Source organism: Aotus nancymaae, unplaced genomic scaffold (genome assembly GCF_030222135.1).
Source record: "Aotus nancymaae isolate 86718 unplaced genomic scaffold, 86718_ANA_hifiasm-v0.15.2.pri h1tg000028l, whole genome shotgun sequence".
In the NCBI taxonomy this organism is placed as follows: domain Eukaryota; kingdom Metazoa; phylum Chordata; class Mammalia; order Primates; family Aotidae; genus Aotus; species Aotus nancymaae.
In genome coordinates this window covers 32,346,307-32,365,941 of record NW_026988441.1, presented here as the reverse complement: position 1 = coordinate 32,365,941, position 19,635 = coordinate 32,346,307, and the positions used below count along the sequence as shown (strand labels likewise).

Genomic DNA, 19,635 nt, shown 5'->3' with positions numbered 1-19,635 from the left:
CGCTTGATCACGTGAGCCAGTTCCAAAATGGCGGCAGGGGTGGCCGGGTGGGGGGTTGAGGCAGAGGAGTTCGAAGATGCGCCTGATGTGGAGCCGCTGGAGCCTACGCTTAGCAACATCATCGAGCAGCGCAGCCTGAAGTGGATATTCGTCGGGGGCAAGGGTGGAGTGGGCAAGACCACCTGCAGGTACGGAGCCTGCTGCGGGAGCCAGGAGCCGGGCAGGGTATGCCACTGGGCGTAGGGGAGGCCAAGTACCGGCTTTTCCACCACGAGCAGGGCAAGGTGGGTGGTGGGGGTCTTTGGGTTTCACACTCTGGAAGGTACCTGGAGCAAATGGGAGAAAACTCCTCAATGCAGGCCTAGCACCCTCTGGGTTGGACCATCACTGTTGGGGCTCAAGTGCCGAACCACAGTGAACTCAGCGCCCGAGGGACGGGGGAGCACTTAGCTATCCCCATCATCTGCACCGTACCTTAGTGAATCCAAAATTGTGGGTAGGGATTGGACCGAACAATCAATCCTAGTTCGGTGAACCTTGCTGTTTTACGCCCAAGGCGAGAGTGAGGGTGGAAAGCGAGGGAGAGGGCACATGATCAGACTATCCCAGGCAGCTACAGGCAGGAGGTGTCTGTGGGGCAGATTATCCTGGACAAGTGGACTGAACCATCCTGTGCTTAGCAAGGAATGCAAGAACCCCCCCCCCCCCCCCCACACACACACACCTTATTAAGGAAGGTGGCACGGAGTCACGCTATGCTGGCTGGACAGCTGGGCCATGCCACTGTGTGCCCAGCAAAGAAGAAGCGGGCACCAGGCCAGATGCACTCAGTCAGCTGAACCTTAACTCTCTAGTTCAGATAGAGGGTTCAGTAGATAAATCAGAGAGGGGTCCTTTTTAGGGATTGAGGCTTAATCCCACGGTAACACATACTCTCCTCTCAAGGCCCCTGCTGATCCGGGTCACCTGCTTTAAGGAACCTATCACTCCCCTTGCAGACCCAGGGAACAGAGCCCAACCCCTCATCCCCCATCTTTTGACTTTTCCGTTACCCAGCTGCAGCCTGGCAGTCCAGCTGTCCAAGGGACGTGAGAGTGTTCTGATCATCTCCACAGACCCAGCTCATAACATCTCAGATGCTTTTGACCAGAAGTTCTCAAAGGTGCCTACCAAGGTCAAAGGCTATGACAACCTCTTTGCTATGGTGAGTGGAGCAGGGCTTATCTCCCACTTCTGGGAAAGACCCTTCCAGCCTTTCTTGTGCACACACACCAGCAGCCACCATGTCCTATCCATTCTGTATACTGTGTCTCTCCTGTTTCACCCCTTCCTCGACATACTCGCAAGGAAACGAATGAGGAATTGCGGAGCAGGAAGGACACCAGAGTGCCTGAAGCTTAGTGAGCCAGGGTAGGGGAAGGAGAAGTTGGAAAGACCAATCAGAGCCACATGGTGTGGGACCTTACAGTGCACGGTAAGCAGTTGGGCGTTGACTCCAGGTTTAATGGGAAGTTGTTTGTTTTAATCAGGGCAATGTCATGGCCTCCCAAACTGCTGGGATTACAGGCGTGAGCCACTGTACCTAGCCTATTATTTATTTTTATTTTTTTTGAGACCGACTCTTGCTCTGTCACCCAGGCTGGAGTACGGTGGCTCAATCTCCATTCATTACAACCTCCACTTCCCAAGTTCAAGCGATTCTCCTGCTTCAGCCTCTCGAGTAGCTGGGATTACAGGTGCCCACCACCATGCCCGACTAATTTTTGTATTTTTAGTAGAGATGGAGTTTTGCCACCTTGGTCAGACTGGTCTCAAACTCCTGACCTCAAGTGATCCACCCGCCTTGGCCTCCCAAAGTGCTTGGATTACAGACATAAGCCCAGCCTGCAAAACCCTGTCACTACAAAACAATTTGAAAAAATTAGGTGAGTGTGGCCGGGTGCAGTGGCTCACATCTGTAATCCCAGGCCACTATGCCTGGCCATAAACACTTCTTAAGGTATCCGGGGGAACCAGAATTATCCAGTTCATCAAGTGCCCATTGGAAATTTGTGTTCAGAAAAGGGGAGCAAGGGCCAGGCATGGTGGCTCACGCCTGTAATCCCTTTGGGAGGCCAAGGTAGGTGGATCACAAGGTCAGGAGATCAAGATTAGCCTGGCCAAGATGGTAAAACCCTGTCTCTACTAGAAATACAAAAATTAGGCTAGGTGTGGTGGATCACAAAGTCAGGAGTTTGAGACTAGCCCAGCCTGGCCAACATAGTGAAACCCTGTCTCTACTAAAATCACAAAAAATTAGCCAGGCATGGTGGCGGGCACCTGTAATCCCAACCACTCAGGAGGCTGAGGCAGGAGAATCACTTGAACCTGGGAGGTGGAGGTTAAGCCAAGATCGTGCCACTGCACTCCAGCCAGGGCAACAGTATCAGACTCCGTCTCACAAAAAAAAAAAAAAAAAAAAAAGCCAGGCTTGGTGGCGTGTGCCTGTAGTCCCAGCTACTTGGGAGGCTGAGGTGGGAGGATCGCTTGAGCCCAGGAGTTCTGGGCTGTAGTGCGCTATGCCAATCGGGTGTCTGCACTAAGTTTGGCATCAATATGGTGACCTCCGGGGAGCGGGGAGCACCAGGTTGCCTAAGGAGGGGTGAACCAGCCCAGGTTGGAAACAGAGTAGGTCAAAACTCCCGTGCTGATCAGTAGTGGGATCGCGCCTGTGAATAGCCACTGCACTCCAGCCTGGGCAACATAGCAAGACCCCGTCTCTAAAAAAAAAAAAAAAAAAAGAAATACAAAAATTGTTTGTATTTTTTTTTTAGACAGAGTCTCACTCCGTCACCAGGCATCAGGCTGGAGTGCAATGGCGCGACCTTGGCTCACTGCAACCTCCGCCTCCTGGGTTCAAGCAATTCTCCTGCCTCAGCCTCTTGAGTAGCTGGGACTATAGGCACGCGCCACCACGCCCAGCTAATTTTTTTGTATTTTTAGTAGAGACGGGGTTTCACCATGTTGGCCAGGATGGTCTTGATCTCTTGACCTCGTGATTCGCCCGCCTTGGCCTCCCAAAGTGCTGGGATTACAGGCGTGAGCTACCGCGCCCGGCCAAGAAATACAAAAATTAGCCAGGCATGGTGGGCACTTGTAATCCCAGTTACTCAGGAGGCTGAGGCAGAGAATTGCTTGAACCCAGGAGGCAGAGGTTGCAGTGAGTCTACATTGTGCCACTGCACCCCAGGCTGCGCAACTGAGTGACACTCCATCTCAAGGAAAAAAAAAAGGAGGGAGAGTAAGATGGGAATAGTCTTTAAGAGTGTTCAGGCCCTCAAGTGCAGTGATGAAAGAGCTGGAAAGCTACACCTATAATTTAGTGCTTGGGGAGACTGAGACAGGAGGATCACTTGAGGCCAGGAGTTCAAGGCCAGCCTGGGCAACAAAGAGAGACCCTTTATCTACAAAAAACAAACAAAATTAGCTGGACATGGTAGTATATGCCTGTATTCCCAGTTAGTCGGGAGGTTGAGGCAGGAGGATCACTTGAGCCTAGGAGTTGAGGCTGCAATGAGGTATGAATGAGACACTATCTTTTTTTTTTTTGAGATAGAGTCTCACTCTGTCTCCCAGGCTGGAGTGCAATAGCGTGATCTCGGCTCACTGCAACCTTCGCCTCTCAGGTTTAAACGACTCTCCTGACTCAGCCTCCCAAGTAGCTGGGACTACAGGCAGGTGCCACCACACTCGGCTAATTTTTTTGTATTTTTAGTAGAGACAGGGTTTTACTTGTTAGCCCGGATGGGTCTCGATCTCCTGACCTTGTGATCCATGCACCTTGGCCTCCCAAAGCGCTGAGATTACAGGTGTGAGCCACCATGCTAGGCCTGAATTTTTTTTTTTGTAGAGATGGGGTTTTACCATGGTGGCCAGGCTGGTCTTGAACTCCTGACCTTAAGTGATCTGCCTGCCTTGGCCTCCTAATGTGCTGGGATTACCATTGTGAGCCACCTCGCCCCGCCAAGATGCTATCTCTTAAAGAAAAACAAAACAAAACTGGAAGCAACCAGGGTGGGGAATTTTGCCAATAGCAGGGGGAAAGGGAGTGTTTGCAGAGGTAACCTATGGAGGCAGGGCTGGATACGGGTGCCAGCCAAGAGGGGCACTGACAGCTTACAAGGAGCCAGGTGAGGGGATAAAGTGGCCCAAAAAGGCTTAGAATAACTGAGGCATGAGAGGAGATTAAGGTCAGAGAGTGGGTACTAGGACGTGGTGATGAGTGGGCAAGCTTCCCAACAGGAAACGACCCCTGAGGCCATCGAGTTGGGTGCTTCCCCATGGGAAATCACCAAGAAATGGTGACACGAGGAGGATAAAGAGGGAGGCATTGAGTCTGAGACTGGCCAGGGAGCCCAGGCATGGCCATCCCTTCATGGATTCTACATACATGTTTGTTTTTTGTTTGATTTTCCTTGTGGTTTTTGAGACACAGTCTCGCTTTGTCACCCAGATTGAAGTGCAGTGGCGCAATCTCGGCTCACTGCAACCTCTGTCCCCACAGGTTCAAGTGATTCTCCTGCCTTAGCCTCTCAAGTAGCTGGGATTACAGGTGCCTGCCACCATGCCCAGCTAATTTTTTGTATTTTTAGTAGAGACTGGGTTTCGCTATGTTGGCCAGGCTGGTCTCACACTCCCGACATCAGGTGATCTGCCCGCTTCGGCCTCCCAAGGCTCTGTATTCACACTGGGAATACAGGTGTTACCCACCCTGCCTGGCCACATGTTTCTTTTGTTTTGTTTGTTTTTGAGACAAGAGTCTCACTCTATCTCCCAGGCTAGAGTGCAGTGGCGTGATCCTGGCTCACTGCAACCTCTGCCTCCCAGGTTCAAGCAATTCTTCTGCCTCAACCTCCGGAGCAGCTGGGATTATAGATGCCCACCACTATGCTTGGCTAATTTTTGTATTTTTAGTAGAGACGGGGTTTCACCATGTTGGCCAGGCTGGTCTAGAACTCCCAACCTCAGGTGGTCTGCCGTCCTCGGCCTCCCAAAGTGCTGAGATCACAGGCGTGAGCCACTGCGACCGGCTGGATTCTGTATACCTGTGATGACCTATGTGCCAGATACTCTTCATGCTAAGTGCTGGGGACACAGCTAGCTGGTAAAACCTCTGCCCTCGAGGGGCAGACATTTCTGTTGTAGAGACATAGAATAAACATAAGGGAACCATGTGGGATGTGAGGAAGGGCTAATTTTTTTTTTTTTTTGAGATGGGTCTTACTATATTTCCCAGGCTGGTGTCCAACTCCTGGGCTCAAGTGATCCTCCCATCCCAGTCTCCTGAGTAGCTGGAACTACAGGCGTGAGCCATCCTACCCAGCTCCTAGGGGCTAAACCTAAGGAGAAAGGAAGGCAGGGCAGCGGGTGTCGGAGAAGCTGTGCTTTTATTTAGGGTGGTCAAGGAATCTCTGAGTGGAGGAAAGAGTGATCTGAAGAGGTCATGACCCAGTGATAGGAGTCTCTGGGGTTGCAAGTGGGGAGTAGCAGCGTAAATGGCCCGAAGTGGGTTTCGGCTTCCCTTTGAGGGCCCTGGGCACGGCTTGCAATTTTCCCCTTGTTTTTGACCCTTTGTGCAACTGTACAAAACCCTAAGTGCTACCTCAGGGTCCCCCAGCCGTAACCTAAAGAAGCATCTATGGTCAGAGTCAGCCACAGGCTCCCTCTGGCCCTATGCCTGGCTAGGAAGCGCCCCCCCCACCCACCCGCCACCACCAAGCAGTAGCAGCGACCTGAGTCTCATCCCCTTGGCCCCCAGGAGATTGACCCCAGCCTGGGCGTGGCAGAGCTGCCTGACGAGTTCTTCGAGGAAGACAACATGCTGAGCATGGGCAAGAAGATGATGCAGGAAGCCATGAGTGCATTTCCCGGCATCGATGAGGCCATGAGCTATGCCGAGGTCATGAGGTCAGGCCCAGCGAGCGGGGGTGGGGGCTGCCTGGGGAAGGGGAAGAGTGGACAGAGAGGGCCTGACCCCTGTCTTCCCTCAGGCTGGTGAAGGGCATGAACTTCTCCGTGGTGGTGTTTGACACGGCACCCACGGGCCACACACTGAGGCTGCTCAACTTCCCCACCATCGTGGAGCGGGGCCTGGGCCGGCTTATGCAGATCAAGAACCAGATTAGCCCGTTCATCTCACAGGCAGGCTTCGGGGGGGCCCCCCTGCACCATGCAGGCAGCCGGGAGTGGGAGTGGGCCTGGTCCCTCAGACCCTCAGATGCATGCTAATAATTCCCTTTCCTTCCCACCCCATCTCTGCACTTTTCCCTGGAGGGGATGGGAGGGAGCTGTCTTTCCTCCCCCCCCCCAGGCAGATCTCAGTGTCCCTGCCCCTGCCCCCTAAATGCCCTAGACAGAGCCGGAAAGCACATTCCAGAACAAGGTGACCTGCCTTTAAACCCTCTGCACTCACTGTGTGACCCAACTGCTGTGTGACCTCAAGCAAATCACTTCACCTCTCTGGGCCTCACCTTCCTTGTCTTGCAAATGGAGATCATGAGAGTGCCCCATGGGTTATTATTTTTTGAGACACAGTCTTGCTCTGTCACCCAGGCTGGAGTGCAGTGGTGTGATCTCGGTTCACTGCAACCTTCACCTCCTGGGTTCAAGCGATTTTCGTGCCTCAGCCTCCCAAGTAGCTGGGACTACAGACATGTACCACCATGTCCAGCTAATTTTAGTATTTTTTGTAGAGACAGGGATTTGCCATGTTGCCCAGGCTGGTTTCAAACTCCTAGCCTCAAGCATACACCCACCTCGACCTCCCAAAGTGCGGGGATTACAGATGTGGGGTACTGCGCCCAGCCCCCATGGGTTATTATGATGACAACCCAAAGCCCCACCGTTCTGCACTCCACCAGCACCACACCCCATGGTGTATGTGCATGTGTGGGTATGTGCGTGTCCCCTGTGGGGACCTGTGCCTCAGGTGGTGACACTGAGCAATTACCGTGTGTCAGCCACTATTCTGAGCACATTATATGCATCAGCTCATCTGGCACAACAGGTCTTGGAGGTAAAGTTTAGAGATCGGGAAACTGAGACTCCAGGAGGTCAAGCCCCTTAGCCATGGTTCCCCAGAAATGGCAAAGCTGAGGCCAGGTGAGGTGGCTCATTGCTGTAATCCCAACACTTTGGGAGGCCAAGGCAGGTGGATCACCTGAGGTCAGGAGTTCGAGACCAGCCTGGCCAAAATGGTGAAACCCTGTCTACTAAAAGTACAAAAATTAGCTGGGTGTGGTGGCATACCCCCAGGTGTTTAGCAAACCCCAACCCAGGGGATTGAATGAGCCCCAGGTAAGTTCTGAGCCCTTCCACATCCTCCCTGCAGATGTGCAACATGCTGGGCCTAGGGGACATGAACGCAGACCAGCTGGCCTCCAAGCTGGAGGAGACGCTGCCTGTCATCCGCTCTGTCAGCGAACAGTTCAAGGACCCTGTGAGTTGCGGTCTGGCAGGCGGTGAGAGGCCCAGGGGGCTGAGGACAGCGCCAGAACCCGCCCTTCACTGTCCTCTCTTGTGCCCTACAGGAGCAGACAACTTTCATCTGTGTATGCATTGCTGAGTTCCTGTCCCTATATGAGACAGAGAGGCTGATCCAGGAGCTGGCCAAATGCAAGATCGACACACACAATATCATTGTCAACCAGCTCGTCTTCCCCGACCCTGAGAAGCCCTGCAAGATGTGTGAGGCTCGCCACAAGATCCAAGCGAAGTATCTGGACCAGGTGTGCCCACCCACCCAGCACTGGCTCTGCAGAGGCACCTCTGCCCTTTATTCTCTGACCTTTTGCTCTACCTTCTGGCCCTCTGCCCTAGCCTCCTGCTCTTTGCCCCCACATTTCAGATCCTTCACCGTTATTCCAGCCATAGTGAACTATGGCTGGCCTGGCCTAGGTCCTGTGACCCTGGAGAGCAGGGGGTGTAGCCCAGTGATCTCTGACCATACTGACCCAACTCTCACTTACGACACCTTAAGCTCTTGCCCTGTATTCTCTCCCTGACCCTAGAAGCCTCCTAGCTCAACCCTCTATTGATCCACACTCCGTCTCTGCCTTCCTGCCCCTGACCACTGCCTTCTCCCCTCTGCCCTGGCTGCAGATGGAGGACCTATATGAAGACTTCCACATCGTGAAGCTGCCGCTGTTACCCCACGAAGTGCGGGGGGCAGACAAGGTCAACACCTTCTCAGCCCTCCTCCTGGAGCCCTACAAGCCCCCCAGTGCCCAGTAGCACCGCTGCCAGCCCCAACCGCTGACATTTCACACTCACCTTCCACCCTCCCCACCCCCTCGGGGCAGAGTTTGCACAAAGTCCCCCCCTTAGTACAGGGGGAGCCACTTGGGCAGGAGGCAGGGAGGGGTCCATTCCCCCTGGTGGGGCTGGTGGGGGATTGTAGTTGCCCCCTACCTCTCCCACCTCTTGCTCTTCAATAAAATGATCTTAAACTGCTGTATTATGTTGACATTGGGAGGTGAGGATAAGCACCTTAATGTACAGTTACACAGGTTGTGCACATCTAGAGGGGCCCATTCACAACAGAGACCTAATAGAGATGCATGTTTATTGTGGCAACTTGGGAAGGAGGGTGTCTTGGGTGAGGGATATCTTTGTCTCCTTCTCTGTGGGTTAAGGTATCCCTAGGTGTCCCTGCTGGGGCTGTGAACCCTGGAATGGAAGACAGGGGCGTCTGCCCACTTCCCTGGAGGCTCAGAGCGTGGGAACTGGGAGGCCCCTTGGCTAGCCCCAGGCTGGCAGGGAGTGGATTAGGCCGGCAGTGGGCCCGCCGTTGCCTGCTGTTTGGTTTGGGAATTAGTGGGCGCCCTGGGCAGAGGCTAGGCCTGCCAGACTGGGGATTAACAGTCTCCACCCCCCAATTCCTGCCCCCGTGGGATGGCATCAACCCCTCCCAACAAGGCTGCAGCAAGGAGGCTGGTTAGTGGGCAGGGTGACTGACAGTGGGCTCTGGCTGGAGGGGCTCCTGAAGTCCCATCCTGACTCCTGAGCAGTCTCACAGGCTGTGGGCACACAGGCCTGGAAGGCTCCTAGTGGGCCCCCTCATCCCCTGCCTGTCGCTCCTCCCTCTGCCACTGCTTTGGCTGCTATTGTTGTCCCCACTTGGGAGACTCAGGATGGGGCATGACCTTGAGAGTTTACGAGTTCCAAGCCAGAGCTGGCTAGGGGGACAGAAAGGGGGTCCTGAGGACACGCGAATCAGAAAGTGGTGTTCAGGCCAGGCGCGGTGGCTCACACCTATAATTCCAGCACTTTGGGAGGCCAAGGCTGGTGGATCACTTGAGGCCAGGAGTTTGAGACCAGCCTGGCCAACATGGTGAAACCTCATCTCTACTTAAAATACAAAAATTAGCCGGCATGGCAGTGGGGCTTGGGAGGCTGAGGCAGGAGAATTGCTTGAACCCTGTTGGCAAAGGTTGCAGTGAGCCAAGACAGTGTAAGACCCTGTCTCAAAAAAAAAAAAAAAAGAAAAAAGTGTTCAGACCGTGCATATCCAGAGTCTGGGTGTGCCAGGGTGTGTGTGTAAGGGGAACCCCACCAGGGGCCTAGACTTGTCCCCCCAACTCCCTAGGGTGTGCACAAGCAGGTGTGGGCCTGTTGGGGTGGCATGTCTAAAACAAACAGAATGGTACAGCCGGCTTCGTGCCAAACTGCCAGGATCCAAATCCCAGCTGTGCTACGAACAAGATGAGATGTGACATTGAAGCCTCAGTTTCCCTACTTGGATAGTAAACTGACTGACTTAGTATGCCTGTAAAGATTCCATGGGACGAAACACACAAGGCATTTATACCAGCACCAGGCAGGAAACCCCAAGAAATGTTTGTTATTTTTCCTTGTCACAATTAGTAAGCCTGTCAACTAGCCCAGGAAACCTGCCCCCAGCCCCTGCGGGAGTTCAACTGTCGGAAGTGTGTGGGGCTGCGGGTCAGCTGCGGGAGGGAGGATGAAAAGGAGGAGCCGGCTTTAGTGAATGCAAGACACTTCCTAGGGAGTGGGGGCTGCCGATCTGGAACTGAGCTCCTCAGCACCCAGCCTGCCACCTCCTCACCAGGTTCCGCAGCTGACGGCACCGCCCTAGCTTCCCCCTCGCCCCCATTTATGGGCTGTCCGGCAGCTGGACAGCGAAGACGCAGGTCGGAGGGTGGCCAGCCCAGGCTGGTTCCTAATTACCCTGGGCAGGGCGAACATCTGCCAGTCTGGGAACACAGTGTCCCGTCCTGGCCTGTCAGGCTTGGGACCTCGGGTGGGGCTGTGCAGAACGCACAAGGGGCTCCTGAGCACTCTAGGATGCCCGTCCCAGGGTTTTACCCCTGAGCCCCTGCCCCTCCCACATCAATCTGTGTGTGAATGTCCTCCAAGCTGGGCAATGCAGGGGAAGTGGGTATCATTTGTACCAGGCTGGGAGTGCCCCCTTTACAGGTGTGTTTGTGAAGAATGAACATCTGCCCTGAATCCATGCTAAATTCGGGACAAGCTTTTGTGTTCCCAAGCTTGTGTGTTCGTGGCAACGCTGAGAGTGTCTGGGACCTGTGTGTATGGGTCTGGGTGTGCCGCTGGGAGGGAACGTTGGAAAGGGGGTTGCCTTCACACATTGATGTGCAAATGCTGGCGAATTTCACTAGCGGTGACAGCTAAGGTTCCCTTGAGACAATGGTCGCTGTTGTGTGTGTCTTTGTAGATTAGGGAACCTCAGGGACCACCAGAGCCCTACTCTGATCCTGGGATTGCGTGTCGCTGACTGAGGAAGGGGCTTTTGCATTTGGGGTGTGATCATGGGTGCATCTTTGCACAAGGGAACTCGGGAACAAAACCTCGTTGCAGGGCTGGGTGCAGTGGCTCACGCCTGTAATCCCAGCACTTTGGGAGGCCGAGGCGGGTGGATCATGAGGTCAAGAGATCGAGACCATCCTGGTCAACATGGTGAAACCCCGTCTCTACTAAAAATACAAAAAATTAGCTGGGCATGGTGGCGCGTGCCTGTAATCCCAGCTACTCAGGAGGCTGAGGCAGGAGAACTGCCTGAACCCAGGAGGCGGAGGTTGTGGTGAGCCCAGATCGCGCCATTGCACTCCAGCCTGGGTAACAAGAGCGAAACTCCGTCTCAAAAGAAAAAAAAACAAACCTCATCGCAATGGTGTAAGACTGCGTGTGAAGGCATTCTGAGGTCTGGGTGGGGTCTGCACTTGGCTGGTTGTGTGGGTGTCTTTGTTACATGGTGTGATCGTGAGGGAATCAGACTGTTGGGAGCACTGCGTGTGAGAGCAGAGGCTGGTATGTCAGAGTACACCTGCCTTATATATGTGTGATGGGGAGGTCAAGGTAGGTAGTCTTGTGTGACTCCAGAAGCGTCTGTGACAGTGTGTACTGCCCCTCTGGGTCACCATAGTTATGTGAGGCTTTTTGGTTTTTCAGGAGAGATGGGGACTCTCACTATGTTGCCCAGGCTGGTCTTGAACTCCTGACTCAGGTGATCCTCCCACCTACGCCTACCAAAGTGCTAAGATTACAAGCGTGAGCCATGTTGCCTGGCTGAGGCTGTCTTCAGAGCAGCTGGGTTTGTGTCTGGGACTATGATGTGTGTTTCTGCATGCATCTCTGTGACATTGTGGGATTACAGGTGACTGTGGAGTGACCCAGCCTCACTGAGCAATGTGTGTGTGTGTGTGTGTTTGTGTATGTGTGTGTGTGTCTGGGACTGGGAAAAAGACCATCCCTGCCTCCTCCCCCAGTCTCTGGGTTCCAGATCCCTAGGACCTGCCAGTGAGTGACTGGGAGGGGAACAGGGAGGGGCAAGGGAGGACAAGGCGGATATCTCCCCCAGTGCCAGGTAACAAACTTGTGGAACTTTAAACAAAAGTTCTGAAGCTACAGCCCAGCCGAGGGAGGAGGACCAGGAAGGGGTGGCACGCCCACTCCCCAGCCCCACCCAACGCCGAAGCCACCCGCCCATTCCATCCCTGTCCCCGTGTGTCCCTGTACCGGCCACCTTCGACACAGGTGAGATGAGCCCAGGCTTGGGGCAATAGGGGGCCCTGAGGGAATAGGGAACTTGCGGGCAGGAATGCATCCGGAGTCCTCTGGGGCCCGGGAGTAGAGGGCTTGGACGGCTGGAGAGAGGAAAGGTCAAGGCGGATCCGGGAGGAAAGGGAGTCGGGGGAGCCAGGGGCATTCAGCGGAAGGTGGACAAGCTGGGGCAGGGGGGCTAGGGGACCCGGAGGCTTAGGGACAGGGCTTCAGAGGGAGTGCAGGGAGTGGAATGGGGCAAGACTGGGAGCTGGGGAAGTAGAGAAAGGGGAGCCAGAAACAGGGGCTGAGGGAGAGAATTTGGGGGAGGTAGAGCCTTGAGAACCTAGAAACTCAGGCGCTAGGGACTCTCGGGCTGGGGGATGCTATAGGTGGCCTCTAGGTGAAGGGGATTGGTCAGGGGGTGACTTGGGAGCTGACTGCAGGGACTCAAGGGTCTTGGTGGTGGGGGATGGCATGTACAGAGCCTGGCGCCAGGAGTCCAGGGAAGGGGACAGCCTGAGACTCGGGTCAGGGAGGGGCACTGGGGGCTGGACTGGGACTGGGTACACCTGGGAGAAGGCAACTCAGGCAAGGGTCAGGACTGAGGGGACGGCCGGCCAGAACATGGGTGGGGTCGCTGTGCTCAGTTATTCCCGCACCTCTCCACCCCTACCCACAGCCACAACCCGGGCCACCCACTCTCCCTTGGCCACACCTGCCAGGTGCCACGATGACCGTCACCTACACGGCCCGAGTGGCGAATGCCCGCTTTGGGGGCTTCTCCCAGCTGCTGCTGCTGTGGCGTGGGAGCATCTACAAACTCCTGTGGCGAGAGCTGCTCTGCTTCCTTGGGTTCTACATGGCGCTGAGTGCTGCCTACCGGTGAGGCTGCCCCGGGGTGGTCGTGTTCTAGGGGAGGGGGGCAGCTATTATATATATAATATATATATTTTATTCTTTTATTAGCCTTCTCTGCACTATATATATCATATATAATAAAATATATACTATAATATGTATATATATATTTTTGAGATGGAGTCTCACACTGCCACCTGGGTTGGAGTGCCATGGCAGGATCTCGGCTCACTGCAACCTCCACCTCCTGTGTTCAAGTGATTCTCCTGCCTCAGTCTCCCGAGTAGCTGAGATTACAGGCGCCTGCCACCACACCCAGCTATTTTTTTGTATTTTTAGTGGAGACAGGGTTTCACCATGTTGGTCAGGCTGGTCTCTAACTCCTGACCTCGTGATTCTTGCTCCTCAGCCTCCTAAAGTGCTGAGATTAGAGGCCTGGGCCATCGCACCCAGTATATATTTTTAATTGAGATGAAGTCTCACTCTGTCACTCATGCTGGAGTGCAGCGGCACAATCTCGGCTCATTGCAACCTCTGCCTCCCGGTTCAAGCGATTCTCCTGCCTCAGCCCCATCCCGAGTAGCTGGGATTACAGGTGCCAGCCACCATGTCTGGCTAGTTTTTTGTATTTTTAGTAGAGATGGAGTTTCACCATATTGGGCAGGCTGGCCTTGAACTTCTAATGTCAAGTGATCCTCCTGCCTCGGCTTCCCAAAGTGCTGGGATTACAGGCATTAGCCACTGTGCCTGGCCGGGGGCAGCTATTATAAGAGGAGGCCAGGGAGAAGGGTATAGCAAGAGAGATCTGAAGCTGGGAACAGAGTCGCCCCTGTGACCTGTGACCCTTCTTCTTTACCCTGCAGCTTTGTGCTGAAGGAAGGGCAAAAGCGCTACTTCGAGAAGCTTGTCATTTACTGCGACCAGTATGCCAGCCTCATTCCTGTCTCCTTCGTGCTTGGTGCGGTCCAGCCCCCAAGTCCTCCATTCCTATGTCCCTGAGAAACCCATTTCCATTCATGCCTTTTGAGGAGCCCCCATTCCTGCCCCTCTGAGAGTCTCCCCTCAAATCCTACCCGCCTGCACCCCCCTAGTTTTGGATCCACACCATGAAGATGCCAGATGTGGCCCCGCATATCTGAGACCTGGGGTGTCACTTAGGTCACAGTGCCCCCTGAGGTACCTCCAGGAGAGCTCCATCTCACCCACAGGCTTATTTCTGGTCACCCTGGGGATTCTCACCAGTCTGTTGTGTTACTAGGGGGGAGAACCCCCTAACCCTCCAGGGACCCCACAGGACTCCATCCTCTCAATTCCAGCCTGGGGGCATTTCTCTGACAAGTCCTGGTCCCGCAGTGACCACATGTGACCCCAGCCTGCCCAAAGCTCCCTGATGTAGATCCTGTCCCCAACCCCTTCAGAAGTTCCTGACTCAGGGGCTGGGTGTGGCTATTGTGACAAGCCTGACCAAGTGTCCCTGATGTACACCCCCACAAACCAGGCCTCCCCTCTCCTTGTTTTAGGTTCCTACACCCTCACAGCAAGCGACAGTCTGTCCACATGCCCCTAACACGGGTTCTGTGTCTCTATCCCCATATTGGGATCCCAACGCCACATCCGAGGTGGCTCCCAAGTAGCCAGTGACCCAAAGGGCTGCTCTGGCCTTTCTGATCTTAGGGCTGGACCCCCAAGTTCCCAGCCCAAGCTGGTCAGGTTGGCGAGGCCACTCAGGTTTCCCTGATGCAGCCCCTATGTTGCCCCTTTTCCCACAATCTGGGTGCCCAAACCCCTGGCCCTGGTGTCCCCACTGAGCCCCCATTCCGCGCTCCCCTGCAGGTTTTTACGTGACGCTGGTGGTGCACCGCTGGTGGAACCAGTACCTATGCATGCCGCTGCCCGACGCGCTCATGTGCGTGGTGGCAGGCACCGTGCACGGACGCGACGAGCGCGGCCGCCTCTACCGGCGCACACTCATGCGCTACGCAGGGCTCTCGGCAGTGCTCATCCTGCGCTCCGTCAGCACCGCGGTGTTCAAGCGCTTCCCCACCATAGACCACGTGGTGGAGGCGGGTGAGTCCCCGGCCAGAGGCAGCGAGGGGATCGGGCAAGGACCGGGTGGAGCTGGGCGGGGGGCGAGCTATCCCTGACCTCGTTCCTCCAGGGTTTATGACCCGCGAGGAGCGCAAGAAGTTCGAAAACCTGAACTCGTCCTACAACAAGTACTGGGTGCCGTGCGTGTGGTTCTCCAACCTGGCGGCGCAGGCGCGGCGCGAGGGCCGCATCCGCGACAACAGCGCCCTTAAGCTGCTGCTCGAGGTGGGCCCACTGGGAGGTCATTCATGTAGAATACCAGGGAAATTGCACCCCTGGAGCTGTATCAACGGCGGCCCGCCGGTCACCCCGAGGAGGCCGATTTCAAGCACCTTTACCAGGTGCACGCTGACCTCCATGGGGCAGATTCCAACGCCCTCAGGGGCAGCCCCTGGGTGCATGGTCCCTTACTCCAGGTGCACATCCACCACAAAATACCCTCCCTAGAACCCCCAAAGCACACTCCCAGTTCCCACCAGGTGACGACCCACCTCCATCCCAGGCACCCACACTCAATATCCCTGTGTGAGCTCACCATTCAGGCCACCTCATGACCTGTACCCACCCCCAGGAGCTGAATGTGTTTCGCGGCAAATGTGGAATGCTCTTTCACTACGACTGGATTAGCGTACCCCTCGTCTACACCCAGGTAACCCAGTCACGCCTCCATTGATATTCGATGTCAGTGGCCCTGATGCATGATTTCAAGGGGAAACTGAGAGCTAGCTAAGGCCCCTGTCATAATGATGCCCAATCCTAGCCTTGGCCCTCAATGACCGCCCTGAGCCCTGCCCCGCACTGCCCAGGTGGTGACCATCGCACTGTACAGCTACTTCCTGGCTTGCCTCATTGGTCGCCAGTTCCTGGACCCAGCTCAGGGTTACAAAGACCATGACCTAGACCTGTGTGTGCCCATCTTCACCCTACTGCAGTTTTTCTTCTACGCCGGCTGGCTCAAGGTAGGTGGATGCTCCAGCCTGGAATTTCATGGGTGGGGCGGGCACGGGGTTCCCAAGTTTCCACCTAACTCCTCCCTCTCCACTCAGGTAGCTGAGCAGCTCATCAACCCCTTCGGAGAGGACGACGATGACTTTGAGACCAACTTTCTGATCGATCGAAACTTCCAGGTGAGACTCTGGCTCCAGGTGAGACCATTCCAGAGTGCCCAACAGGGTCCTGGTCCCAGGCCTGCCAAGACTTGCCAGGTCTCGCCCTGGACGATTCTTCCCTCTGTGGTCCCCACCCACCCAGAGGGGTTCACCCTGGGTCCCGGTGCACTGCCCTACCCCCACTTTACCTTGTGTGTTTGCACTCGTAGGTGTCCATGCTGGCAGTGGACGAGATGTATGACGACCTGGCTGTGCTGGAGAAGGACTTGTACTGGGACGCTGCCGAGGCTCGCGCCCCCTACACTGCGGCTACAGTCTTCCAGCTGCGGCAGCCCTCCTTCCAGGGCTCCACCTTCGACATCACGTGAGCTAGTGGGTGAGGTGGGCAGGGCCGCCTGGGGCAGGGCTTAATGCTCTGCGGGATGCACCTGATTTAAAAGATTAAGAGGGCCTGGTGTGGTGGCTCACACCTGTAATTCCAGCACTTTGGGAGGCCAAGGTGGGTGGATCACCTGAGGTTGGGAGTTCGAGGCCAGCCTGACCAACATGGAGAAACCCCCGTCTCTACTAGAAACACAAAATTAGCCAGGTGTGGTGGCGCATGCCTGTAATTCCAGACACTCTGGAGACTGAGGCAGGAGACTCAATTGAACCCGGGAGGCAGAGGCTGCAGTTAGCCAAGATCCTGCCATTGCACTCCAGCTTGGGCAACAAGAGCGAAAATCCGTCTCAAAAAAAAAAAAAAATTAAGGGGACTCAACTCTAGAGATGGGGATAAGAGCGAAATTCTCAGAACTGTGATGGGACAGAGGCTAAGGTAGGAGTCAGGGTATAGGGTCAAGGTCTGAGACCGGGCCACTGAGTAGGGACAGAGCTAAGGGCTGAGGTTATTGAGATCAGACGAGTCAGACATGATACCAAAGGAGATGAAGGCTGAGGCCAGGAGCAGGTGATCAATGCCTGTAATCCCAGTACTTTGGGAGGCCAAGGCGGGAGGATTGAGCGAGCCCAGGAGTTCAGACCAGCTTGGGCAACATAATGAGACCCCTATCTCTACTAAAAATAAAAAATTAGCCAAGCGTGGTGGTGTGCACCTGTAGTCCCAGCTATTCAGGAGGCTGAGATGGGAGGATCGCTTGAGCTCAGGAGTGCAAGGCTGCAGTGAGCCATAATGACATCACTGAACTCCAGCCCAGGCAACAGAGCAAGAGCCTGTCTCTAAAAAAATAAAAATAAAGGCCAGGCGCTGTGGCTCAGGCTTGTAATCCCGGGCGTGGGGGTGACCAAGGCTAGTGTATCACTTGAGGTCAGGAATTTGAGACCAGCCTGACCAACACGGTGAAACCCCATCTCTAATAAAAATACAAAATTAGCCGGGCTTGGTGGTGCATGCATGTAATCCCAGCTACTCAGGAGACTGAGGCAGGAGAATCACGTAAACCTGGGAGGCAGAGGTTGCAGTGAGCTAAGATCACGCCATTGCACTCCATCCTGGGCAACAAGAGTAAAACTCCGTTTCAAAAAATAAAAATCAGCTGGGGGCAGTGGCTCACTCCTGTAATCCTCAGCACTTTGGGAGGCCGAGGCGGGCAGACTTTTTTTTTGTTTTTTTGAAACGGAGTCTCGCTCTCTCGCCCAGGCTGGAGTGCAATGGAGTGGTCTCGGCTTACTGCAACCTCTGCCTCTTGGGTTCAAGCGATTCTCCTGCCCCAGCCTCCTAAGTAGCTGGAATTACAGGTGCCCACCACCTTACCGGCTAATTTCTGTATTTTTAGTAGAGACAAGGTTTCACCATGTTGGTCAGGCTGGTCTCGAACTCCTGACCTCGTGATCTGCCTACCTAGACCTCCCAAAGTGCTGGGATTACAGGTGTGAGCCACCATGCTCGGCCTGAGATCTAAGTTTAAATGGAAACAGAGGGTGAGGCCAGGCTCTGGGTTTAGGAGCTAAGGTCTTTGGAGATAAGTGGGACAAAGGGGTGGGTGGAGTCAGGGAAATGTGAACGCCTGGGACCCCGCTCTGTCAACCAGAGGCGAGGCCGCAGCGCTGGCCCACCCCACTGTCGGTCCCGCAGGCTGGCCAAAGAAGACATGCAGTTCCAGCGGCTGGACGGCTTGGATGGGCCGGTTGGCGAGGCGCCCGGTGACTTGCTGCAGCGCCTCCTTCCGGCGGGCGCGGGCATGGCCGGGGGAGGCCTGCTGGGCCGGCGCCTGTCCTTTCTACTCCGCAAGAACAGCTGCGTGTCCGAGGCGTCTACCGGGGCCAGCTGCTCATGCGCTGTTGTCCCCGAAGGCGCGGCCCCGGAGTGCAGCTGCGGAGACCCGCCGCTCGAACCCGGCCTGCCGGAGCCCGAGCCCCCGCCCCCTGCGGGTCCTGAACCGCTTGTCCTCATCCCTGGGCCTGCCGAGCCCTTTACCACCGTGACCGTGCCCGGGTCCCGGGGTCCGGCGCCACCCTGGCTGCCCAGCCCTATTGGCGAGGAGGAGGAGAATCTGGCCTGAAATCTAAGAGCCCAGCCCCCTAAGAACAGGGAACCAGGTCCCTACAGGGCACACAGGCAGGAGTCCAGGTCTGCACAAGCCTCGTGTACCTTCGTCAAGTCCACCTGCACTTTTGACCAGCTCTCGCAGTCCGCTGGGGTTTGGCACTGTGCTGGGGCGGGGGTTCTTCCAGACTCTTGGACCAGCCCACCCTGACCACCAGCCCACCTTCCCAACCCCCACTGCCTGAGCGGTCTCCATCATTGTCCTGCCCGAATTCTTTCCTTCAAGTGGCGATGTGAGTGACTACCTCATGGAGCTGTCGTGAGGATGAAATGAAAGAATGACATTAAAGCATTTGGTATGCAGTAGGTGCTCAACAAATTGCTAGTGGTTTTTACTCAAACGTTCTTAGTCTGATTTCTCCTGCCAGGCGTTATGCTAAGTAAGATTTGGGAGTTCTTGCAGGTTTCTTCTTCTTCTTTCTCCTCCTTCTCCTCTTTCCTCCTCCTCCTCCTCCACCACAACCACCAAACCCAGCTTATTCCAGGTTTGTTTTTTTCTCTAAGACAGAGTCTCACTTTGCCACCCAGGCTGAAGTGCAGTGTGGCACGATCTTGGCTCACTGCAACCTCCACCTCTGGGTTCAAGCGATTCTCATGCCTCAGCCTCCCGAGTAACTGGGATAACAGGTGCACACCACCACGCCTGGCTAACTTTTTGTATTTTTAGTAGAGACGGGGTTTCACCTGTTCCATCTTTTATGATGGTGCCCTGCTTACTTCTTCCCAAGCTCTGCTCTCTGAAAATACACACATCAGTGCCCTGGCATTACTTATTAATGAGCCAGCCACTGTCCCAGGATCATGGCTTCCTCTCGCCCCAAGCCTCTGCATTCTCAGGCCCTCAGGGCTTCAGGTCTTACTAATTTAAACACATGAACTCCTGATGACTCCTGAATAAAAAGTCCAGCCAAGGAAGTGAACTATGATCTCACCACTGCACTCCAGCCTGAGCAACACAGCAAGACCCTGTCT

At 55.1% G+C, this 19,635-nt stretch overlaps 2 protein-coding genes across 2 annotated transcripts; both read left to right on the top strand.

The window, feature by feature from the left end:
- GET3 (guided entry of tail-anchored proteins factor 3, ATPase) lies at window positions 1-8,491 on the top strand. Its single transcript, XM_012436179.2, has 7 exons — window positions 1-188; window positions 1,057-1,204; window positions 5,798-5,946; window positions 6,030-6,180; window positions 7,370-7,477; window positions 7,569-7,766; window positions 8,140-8,491. Exons 1-7 carry the CDS (start codon window positions 28-30, stop codon window positions 8,269-8,271), a joined length of 1,047 nt encoding a protein of 348 aa, XP_012291602.1. The 5' UTR covers window positions 1-27; the 3' UTR covers window positions 8,272-8,491.
- A 3,514-nt stretch (window positions 8,492-12,005) lies between these two features.
- BEST2 (bestrophin 2) lies at window positions 12,006-19,004 on the top strand. Its single transcript, XM_012436178.2, has 10 exons — window positions 12,006-12,054; window positions 12,743-12,945; window positions 13,785-13,879; window positions 14,755-14,988; window positions 15,080-15,234; window positions 15,581-15,658; window positions 15,816-15,968; window positions 16,056-16,136; window positions 16,328-16,482; window positions 18,193-19,004. The coding sequence occupies exons 2-10, from the start codon at window positions 12,794-12,796 to the stop codon at window positions 18,617-18,619; spliced, it is 1,530 nt and encodes a 509-aa protein (XP_012291601.1). The 5' UTR covers window positions 12,006-12,054; window positions 12,743-12,793; the 3' UTR covers window positions 18,620-19,004.
- Window positions 19,005-19,635: the final 631 nt, after the last annotated feature.